Source organism: Dysidea avara, chromosome 14 (assembly GCF_963678975.1).
Source record: "Dysidea avara chromosome 14, odDysAvar1.4, whole genome shotgun sequence".
In the NCBI taxonomy this organism is placed as follows: Eukaryota; Metazoa; Porifera; class Demospongiae; order Dictyoceratida; family Dysideidae; genus Dysidea; species Dysidea avara.
The window spans coordinates 8,457,564-8,468,202 of NC_089285.1; the positions used below are offsets into that span (position 1 = coordinate 8,457,564).

A 10,639-nucleotide genomic window follows, 5' to 3' on the forward strand; every position below is an offset into this window, starting at 1 on the left:
AAGAAACCACCATGTAGAGAATTCGTTTACAAACAAGTCACCCTATAGAAAGATCAGCTAGAAGAAGTTACCTCGTAGAGAGTTCAGTTACAAAGAAACCACCATGTAGAGAATTCATTTACAAACTAGTGACCCTGTAGAGACATCAGCTAGAAGAAGTTACCTTGTAAAGAGTTCAGCTACATAGAAACCATTCTGTAAAGAGCTCAGCTACAAACAAATCACCCTGTAGAGAGATCAGCTAGAAGAAGTTACCTTGTTGATAGTTCAGCTACAAAGAAACCATCATGTAGAGAGTTCAGCTACAAACAAATCTCCCTGTAGAGAGATCAGCTAGAAGAAGTTACCTTGTAGAGAGTTCAGCTTCAAACAAATCACCCTGTAGAAAGATCAGCTAGAAGAGGTCACCTTGTAGAGAGTTCAGTTACAAAAAAACCACCATGTAGAGAGCTCAGCTACAAACCAGTGACCTTGTAGAGACTTCAGCTAGAAGAAGTTACCTTGTAGATAGTTCAGCTACAAAGAAACCATTCTTTAAAGAGCTCAGCTGCAAACAAATCACCTGTAAAGAATTCAGCTACAAATAAATCACCCTGTAGAAAGATGAGCTAGAAAAAGTTACCTTGTAGAGGGTTCAGTTACAAAGAAACCACCATGTAGAGAATTCAGCTACAAACTAGTGACCCTGTAAAGACATCAGCTAGAAGAAGTTACCTTGAGAGAGTTCAGCTACAAAGAAACCATTATTTAAAGAGCTCAGCTGCAAACAAATCACCTATATAGAATTCAGCTACAAACAAATCACCATGTAGAGAGATCAGCTAGAAGAAGTTAACTTGTAGAGAGTTCAGCTACAAACAAATCACCCTGTATAGAGATCAGCTAGAAGAAGTTACCTTGTAGAGAGTTCAGCTACAAAGAAACCACCATGTAGAGAGTTCAGCTGCAAAGAAATCACCCTGTATAAAATTCTGCCACGAACAAATTGCCCTGTAGAAAGATCAGTTAGAAGAAGTTACCTTGTAGAGAGTTCAGCTACAAAGAAACCATTCTGTAAACAGCTCAGCTGCAAACAAATCACCTGTACAGAATTCAGCTACAAACAAATCACCCTGTAGAGAGATCAACTAGAAGAAATTACTTTGTAGAGAGTTCAGCTACAAAGAAACCACCATGTAGAGAGTTCAGCTGCAAACAAATCACCCTGTAGAAAATACAGCCACAAACAAATTGCCCTGTAGAAAGATCAGTTAGATGAAGTTACCTTTTAGAGAGTTCAGCTACAAAGAAACCACCCTGTAGAGAGATCAGCTAGAAGAAGTTACCTTGTAGATCGTTCAGCTACAAACAAATCACCCTGTAGAGAGATCAGCTAGAAGAAGTTACCTTGTAGAGAGTTCAGCTACAAAGAAACCACCATGTAGAGAGTTCAGCTGCAAAGAAATCACCCTGTAGAAAATTCTGCCACAAACAAATTGCCCTGTATAGAGAGATCAGTTAGAAGAAGTTACCTTTTAGAGAGTTCAGCTACAAAGAAACCATTCTGTAAAGAGCTCAGCTGCAAACAAATCACCTGTACAGAATTCAGCTACAAACAAATCACCCTGTAGAGAGATCAGCTAGAAGAAATTACCTTGTAGAGAGTGAAGCTACAAACAAATCACCCTATTGAAAAATCAGCTTGTAGAAGTCACCTTGTAGAAAGTTCAGTTACAAAGAAACCATTCTGTAAAGAGCTCAGCTGCAAACAAATCACCCTGTATGAGAGATCAGCTAGAAGAAGTTAACTTGTAGAGAGTTCAGCTACAAAGAAACTATCATTTAGAAAGTTCAGCTTCAAACAAATCACCTGTAGAGAGTTCAGCTACAAACAAATCTCCCTGTAGAGAGATCAGCTAGAAGAAGTTACCTTGTAGAGAGTGAAGCTACAAACAAATCACCCTATTGAAAAATCAGCTAGAAGAAGTCACCTTGTAGAAAGTTCAGTTACAAAGAAACCACCATGTAGAGAGTTCAGCTACAAACTAGCCACCTTGTAGAGACATCAGCTAGAAAAGTTACCTTGTAGAGAGTTCAGCTACAAAGAAACCATTCTGTAAAGAGCTCAGCTGCAAACAAATCACCTGTACAGAATTCAGCTACAAACAAATCACCCTGTAGAGAGATCAGCTAGAAGAAGTTAACTTGTAGAGAGTTCAGCTACAAAGAAACCATCATTTAGAAAGTTCAGCTTCAAACAAATCACCTGTAGAGAGTTCAGCTACAAACAAATCTCCCTGTAGAGAGATCAGCTAGAAGAAGTTACCTTGTAGAGAGTGAAGCTACAAACAAATCACCCTATTGAAAAATCAGCTAGAAGAAGTCACCTTGTAGAAAGTTCAGTTACAAAGAAACCACCATGTAGAGAGTTCAGCTACAAACTAGCCACCTTGTAGAGACATCAGCTAGAAAAGTTACCTTGTAGAGAGTTCAGCTACAAAGAAACCACCCTGTAGAGAGATCAGCTAGAAGAAGTTACCTTGTAGATCGTTCAGCTACAAACAAATCACCCTGTAGAGAGATCAGCTAGAAGAAGTTACCTTGTAGAGAGTTCAGCTACAAAGAAACCACCATGTAGAGAGTTCAGCTGCAAAGAAATCACCCTGTAGAAAATTCTGCCACAAACAAATTGCCCTGTATAGAGAGATCAGTTAGAAGAAGTTACCTTTTAGAGAGTTCAGCTACAAAGAAACCATTCTGTAAAGAGCTCAGCTGCAAACAAATCACCTGTACAGAATTCAGCTACAAACAAATCACCCTGTAGAGAGATCAGCTAGAAGAAATTACCTTGTAGATAGTTCAGCTACAAACAAATCACGCTGTAGAAAGATCAGTTAGAAGAAGTTACTTTGTAGAGAGTTCAGCTACAAAGAAACCATTCTGTAAAGAGCTCAGCTGCAAACAAATCACCTGTACAGAATTCAGCTACAAACAAATCACCCTGTAGAGAGATCAGCTAGAAGAAATTACATTGTAGATAGTTCAGCTACAAACAAATCACGCTGTAGAAAGATCAGTTAGAAGAAGTTACTTTGTAGAGAGTTCAGCTACAAAGAAACCATTCTGTAAAGAGCTCAGCTGCAAACAAATCACCTGTACAGAATTCAGCTACAAACAAATCACCCTGTAGAGAGATCAGCTAGAAGAAATTACATTGTAGATAGTTCAGCTACAAACAAATCACGCTGTAGAAAGATCAGTTAGAAGAAGTTACTTTGTAGAGAGTTCAGCTACAAAGAAACCATTTTGTAAAGAGCTCAGCTGCAAACAAATCACCTGTACAGAATTCAGCTACGAACAAATCACCCTGTAGAGAGATCAGCTAGAAGAAGTTACCTTGTAGATAGTTCAGCTACAAACAAATCTCCCTGTAGAGAGATCAGCTAGAAGAAATTATCTTGTAGAGAGTTCAGCTACAAAGAAATCATCATGTGGAGAGTTCAGCTGCAAAGAAATCACCACTGCCCAAATTTCAAGGCAATAGCTCTTTCCATTCTGAAGTTATCAATTGTCAAAGTTGGCAAATTGGATGTGTATGGAAGGCCCCTTTTCGCAAATCCGGTCCCATATGTATTATATATAAAATTTGTACATTTACTGATAAAATATTTAAAGTACATCTACTTCATCTTTTCTTCTTCCTGTAGTAAAGAAAAAAAACATAGGTTAAAAAAGTCCCAAAGCTGGCCATAGGCCGGCTTTGGGGTATACAAATACAAAAAGAAATGAAATCTAATCCAAAACAGCCAAGCTGTAAAAACAGTGTGCGGCCCTCAGAAAGGCTATGGTGAAAAAAGATGTGAAATCCAAGGTGGCGGCCAAGAAATGGCTGTGATGGTAGGTTAATGGTAAAAATTTTAATAACGACAATTCAGGTGAATTTTTGTGCCGCTTCACAAAATTTACCTGAATTGTCATTATTAAAATTTTTACCATTAACCTACCATCACAGCCATTTCTTGGCCGCCACCTTGGATTTCACATCTTTTTTCACCATAGCCTTTCTGAGGGCCGCACACTGTTTTTACAGCTTGGCTGTTTTGGATTAGATATATATATATGGTATATATGGTTATATAGGTAGAACCATGTGACAACGATCAACAAGCTACTGACAGAAGCTGCAATGATTCTTGTACGTAATCATCATGGGAAAGTTCAGATAGCGTAAGGTTTTAGATGTGTTGTTTGTGACTGTGCATGGTTGTATGTGTAGTTTGTGTGTGTTGTGTGTAATGTGATTATGTATAGGTTAGGAACCTAGACTGAGGCTCTTAATGGCTTTAGAAACCGAGCAAAGCAAGGTTTTTTAAAACACAAAGAGCCGAGAGCATGCTTCCTAACTGACTTAGAAAATGCGGGCGTTATATATATATATGTAATAGTTATACCATGGGCAAGAGTGTTTTGCCTAATATATACGCACAAGCCCGAGGGCGAGTGCGTATATACAGGCAAAGCACAAGTGCCCATGGTATAACTAATATGTTCTACTTTAGCATGTAGACTCACCAAATTGACAAAATCTTTAGTTGCTATACCCTTCTCTTATATAGGGAACCAAGTAAGCTGGGATCGTGAGATTAAATTTTACCAAACAAACAGTAATTGTGGGATTCAATTTTAATACATCAAACAGTAGTATAATTTTATTATTGCTAATATAGCAATTTTAAGAGACTAGTGTTAAGTATGTTTTACTTTAATTGTTACATTTACAAAAGTAAAAAACAAACTACTGCTAATGTATTAAAATTGAATCCCACAATCACAGGTTGTTTGGCAGAATTCAATCCCACAATCGCAGCTTGCTTGATTCCCTATATAAGAGAAGAGGATAACAGTAAAACATCAAAGAAATCTGATGATTTCTGGATATAGTGTGCACACCTATTACATATGCAATGTCTCAAGTTAACGAGATAATACGCAGTAGTGCGTGTATCTCGTTAAGGCAGTGTGTAACAAGATATACCCACTGTCTTAACGAGATATACGCACTGCGTATATCTCGTTAACATTTTGACTCAGTGCAATATGTGATATATATGCACTGGCTTTCCTTTGATCTGAGGTGTGAAAGTGGTACATATATATATGGCTATGTAGGTGGAACCATGTGACAACGATCAACAAGCTACTGACAGAAGCTGCAATGATTCTTGTACGCAATCATCATGGGAAAGTTCAGATAGTGTAAGGTTTTAGATGTGTTGTTTGTGACTGTGCATGGTTGTATGTGTAGTTTGTGTGTGTTGTGTGTAATGTGACTATGTATAGGTTAGGAACCTAGACTGAGGCTCTTAATAGTTTTAGAAACCGAGCAACGCAAGGTTTTTTAAAACACAAAGAGCCGAGAGCATGCTTCCTAACTGACTTAGAAAATGCGGGCATTATATATATACAAGTGTAACAAAAAATTTGGAATTTTCAATATGAGTAGGGATCAAAGTAATAAAAAGTACTGAAACAAGTAAGATTTACCACCTGATGCCTTACTACTACACACATATCCTTACTAGAACTGCAGAGGGTCTTGAAATGCTGAAACAAGTGACATTATCTACCACCTGAAGTCTTGCTAGTACACACAATTCCTACTTCAGTGCCATTGTCTCTAACTTCTCAGGAACTGAAGTAGGGATTGTGTGTGTACCAGCAAGACTTCAGGTGGTAGATAATGTCACTTGTTTCAGCATTTCAAGACCCTCTGCCGTTCTAGTAAGGATATGTGTGTAGTAATAAGGCATCAGGTGGTAAATCTCACTTGTTTCAGTACTTTTTATTACTTTGATCCCTACTCATATTGAAAATTCCAAATTTTTTGTTACACTTGTTTGTGTACTTTTTATTCACCTGCAGCACATTAGCAGAACCTCCAGGATTACATGCAAGTTCTCAATGTAAATGCTAGTAACATAGTACAATGGACTTTTATACAGACCATACAGCGAGGTGTGATGTAGAATGAAATCTTTCTCAGCAGAAATAGTTGTCTTATATTTTTCATTACCAGAAATTGTTGACTGCTTTATTGAAATGTAATTTATTTATTTTTTTCTTGTAATTTGAGAAATCTTAATATGTGATTCTCATCTACCATCTGTGCACTGCTCATTTCTACAACAAAATCTATTACAAATGCTAAGTTCATAAGGATGCAATTGCAAATTAATTTTATCATGGTACTAATTTTGCTGAAGTAAATTATGCATAGAAGTACCATGCATTGTTATAATAGCTACCAGTTATAGCTTAAGATTCATCAAAGCATTAACACATTACCACACATCTACCCTGATTTGTTGATAGCAGGGCTGGAGGAAGCAATTTCACTTTGGTCAGGCAGTGTGGCAGCAAGAGGTGAACACAAGGTTGCACTGTCCTGCATGCAAAGCATGCAAGCTTCTAGGGGGGTCTGGGGGGCATGCCCCTCCCCCCAGGAAATGTTTTAAAAAGAGGCCCTCTGAGGTTGAATCTGGCGCAAAATTGAGCTACCTTCAGTCCAAAAATTGATGAACACTTTTAATATCTGTTGTGCATGTTCATTTTAATAATTGTCATGCTATTTACAGATTAAGATATGCGGTTAAAAGATCAGATGAAACCAGCATATGTGTATTATACAGAATAACTATTATGATGATGGTGACCAAGTTTATTATATATAAGATGATGAGATGATATTTGATAACTTGTACAACATTAACTGAATGTTATATAGAATTTACATGTACTCAGTCACTATTTACTTTGCATCAAACTTTCCAAAAAAACTCAAACGGTGTTCACTGCCTTTGACAAATTCATTTGCAATATTTATAAGATCAAGACCATCCAATTTGTCCTTATGTAAATGGAGAAGCATTAAATGATTAAGTCGTTCTTGGCCCATTGTACTCCGTAAATATGTTTTAATTCTCCTCATTGCTGAAAAGCTACGTTCGCTGAATGCATTAGTAGCTGGCATCACAAGCAGTAGCTTAGCTACCTGGCATACTTTGCTAAAAAAGGACCGACTCTCTTCTGGTAAGCTTCGTAAGTACTTAAGGCAGTTGCTAAGAGTTACTGGATCGGTTGAGCCTGTGAACTGTGATGCTAAAGTGGTAAGTTGAGCAGACAGATTGCTGGCATTTAGGTCAGTTCCATAAAATTCAGTAACTTTTTGAAACTCCTGTGTGAAATCTTGCTGGTTAGCTGCCTTAGTTAACAAACCTTCTAGATTACAGTACATCACATACCCTGGTTAATCAAAACGATTCTCGATGGTGGCAATAGCACCATCTAGAGCTTCATAGTAATGTTGCCTATACAGATCTTGTACAGTGGAACTGTGATAACCTTCTCCAGATCCCACTTCATATCGCCGTGGTGCTTTTCTTTTTCTGGGCAAAGTTGGAGGATTAGTTCCAGTACTCCCTTGCAAGCTTAGCACTAGCTTGAAGAACAAATCAAAACCTTTATCAGCCTTCATCTTCTTCAAGGTTGTCACAGTTAGTTTAGCAACACTCTGTGCTTCTGCTGCTGATAGCGAATCTTTCTGCAGGGTTTTACTCAAGTTATCAGTGATCTTCAAAATACGCACACATAACTTGAGACCAAACAGAACATCAAATTTGGACATTTGTGTTTGCACACCAATTACCCTTCCTTTGACATCTGGTAGGAGAGAAGTCTCCAAGCATTCCTCCCATAGTTTGTTCAAGTTATCATAATTAGATAAGATACTCTCAATAGAATCACCTCGCACAGTCCACCGAGTTGGACAAAATGTACGGATACCAACTGTACTGCCATCTTCATCTTCTGATCGAATTCGATCGAAAATTGCATTTCTCTTAGGTGAAAATTTAATCAACTTAGTGATTTCAAAAGCTACATCAAGTGCATCACGACAAACTTTTGACTGCTTGATGGTATCAGCAATAGCCAAATTGAGTGCATGGCAGTAACAGTGTGTGTAAAGTGCTCGTTTCTCAATATCTGAAAGTTGTTTTGCGACTCCATTTTTAGCCCCACTCATATTGGATGCTCCGTCATAACACTGTCCTCTGCAGTTAGATAGTGGCAAGGTCATTAGAAGCAAAACATCCTTGATGCTGAATGCTAGAGAATTAGCATCAATGGCATCCATTGCATATAAACCAATAAATTCTGTGTGGTCCTGCAACTTTGAATCAACCCACCGTAAGTTGATTGTGAACTGCTCCTTGTTTGAGCAATCTGTACATTCGTCTGCCATTATACTATAAAATCCACCATCACGAATACTATCTCCAATATCAGTGAGGACCTTTTGAGCCATTTCCCGTAGAATGTCATCCTGAATATCATGAGAAGTATATTTGTTAGATTTCTTTTGTAACCATGCATCTACTTTACCATCTGTGTTGTGCAGGCGCAAGAGCTGTATGAAGTTGCTTTCTGAATCATTCTTACTTCCCCTTAAAGCCAATCCCTGGCAAGCTAGAAACTTTAAACTTTCCAATATCTGTATAAACATCTTCCTGTTATTCTTCTTTTCTTCTTGATGGCCCCGGTCACACATCTCACCAATATCACCTTGTAGCTGTGAAGGCAACAACACAAGAGATTCAACAGCCTCTCGATGAGTGGCACTGAGTTGGTGTTTTTCAAATGCAGTTGTGGCCTCCTTCCAGTAAGTGTATCCAGTGGAAATGAAAGCCGGCTCACGTTTCCGGCTAGCTAAAAACTTCTTCTCATGCTCAGCTTGCATACATAAGTAACAAAACGCGGCATCCTTGTCAACATCATAATGAAGCCACTTGTAGGTCTGGCACCACTCTGCTCGAAATGATCGTTTCTGTCCATTCTTACCAAACGTGCGTTTCGGAAATTTAAACAGTTGTGACGGACGAAATTGGCTGCACAGACTGAGAGGCTCTTGACTAGAAGTAGCTGAAGATGAGGCTGAAGATGAACTCATCTTAGACCTGGACATCACCACAACGGTTCACGTGGAATCATTCAAGTGAAGGCTACCGATTGTGGGTTTCCCTCCGTTTCACTATTAAAAAAATAAATTTTTAAAAGTAGCTAAAATTTGGTCCGGCATTTGCCGGGTCTGCCGGACCTATTCCGCCGCCCCTGGATAGGCGATGATCGGTGTTGATGATGAGGTTAGGCTAATTATTTAGGGAAGCCAGAGGTGATACTTAGAGCTGTGCCTGTAGTGCAGATAGACACTGTCCCTCATCCAAGTTACACTTGATACACAACTATTTATAATTATAAACAAAAATACTGCAACCTTGTGTTGCTATGATTACACTTGATACACAACTATTTATAATTATAAACAAAAGTACTGCAACCTTGTGTTGCTATGTTCTGTCCTGTGTCATGCTCCTGAGTCACTGGTGGTGTAACTTTAACTTCTGTCCCAAATTGGCTGCCTCCATCATCGCTTTCTTTGTTTCCACGCCCCCTTCCTCTACGCCCTCCTCTTCTGCCTTCATGCCCCCCTCCTCTACCTCCATGTCCCCCTCCTCTGCCTCCATGTCCCCTTCCTCTGCCTCCACATCTCCCTCCTCTGCCTCCACGTCCCCAACCTCTATCACCTCCTGATGTGAATACTCTTAGTTAACGCTATCTTGTTACAATAACTGAATTGAAAATAACACTAAATAGGTAGTGCTGAAATGCGTTTAGAAAAGCAAGCCGCAATTAAAACGTGGCCAACTATCTTTACTTGAAAACAACACTTAGATATCGCTAATATATATTCACTTACACGTGTATATAGTTCGACGTTGAATAACTCGCTCTTTCTCAAAGTCTACTTCTAAACAACACTGTGACGTGTATTCGAATAATTTAGTGTGACAACCTTTCTGGCTAGTGTTTGGGCCCCGCGCTAGCCTAAGCCGGCTGTGTATGCGGTGGTGAAGCCCTACCATGCTGGTGATTGCGTATGATTATCACTACAGTGGAGAACCAAGGCTGATGGCCGCAGTAAAGAAGGATAAAAGGTAAGACAATAGCGCACACACTGTATCTTTAGCGCTATGTCAAAGGTTTCTTCTTGCAGAAATTTTGAGCGTTTCTGTGAAAGAATTAGGGCTGTAGCAGTACCCAGTTTTCCGATACGCTTGACTGAACGCGTCAGTCAGTCAGTCAGGCAGTCAGGCAGTCAGTCAGTCAGTAGAAAATTCAGTTGGATAATAATTTTTGTTTTAATTCGTAGAAATCCATTGGATGCGTTTCGAGATGTTTTGAAAGCATAGGCGTGCTTTGTTTTCATAGTACAATGATGACAAATCGCTGTTATAGCTTAGAAAGTCTGCTTCTCGTGCGATATTTTTTGGCGGGAAATGGTGAACCTTGATGATCCCTACCATTAAGTACTACCGTACTTAATGATACATATATATAATGCCCGCATTTTCTATATATATATATATGGCTATGTAGGTGGAACCTTGTGACAACAATCAACAAGCTACTGACAGCAGCTGCAGTGTTTCTTGTATTGAACAATCATCATGGGAGAGTTCAGATAGTGTAAGGTTTTAGATGTGTTGTTTGTGAGTTGGTATGTAGTGTGCATGGTTGTATGTGTAGTTTGTGTGTATATGTG

General features: G+C 38.9%; 1 protein-coding gene across 1 annotated transcript; it reads right to left on the reverse strand.

Annotated features, from left to right (window-relative positions):
- Nucleotides 1–7,285: 7,285 nt before the first annotated feature.
- LOC136244032 (zinc finger MYM-type protein 1-like) lies at nucleotides 7,286–8,986 on the reverse strand. The gene has a single exon (XM_066035558.1). The coding sequence runs from the start codon at nucleotides 8,984–8,986 to the stop codon at nucleotides 7,286–7,288; it is 1,701 nt and encodes a 566-aa protein (XP_065891630.1).
- Nucleotides 8,987–10,639: the final 1,653 nt, after the last annotated feature.

Coding starts and splice junctions, on each gene's coding strand:
- LOC136244032 (XM_066035558.1), bottom strand. CDS start 8,986: ATGAGTTCATCTTCAGCCTCATCTTCAGCTACTTCTAGTCAAGAGCCT.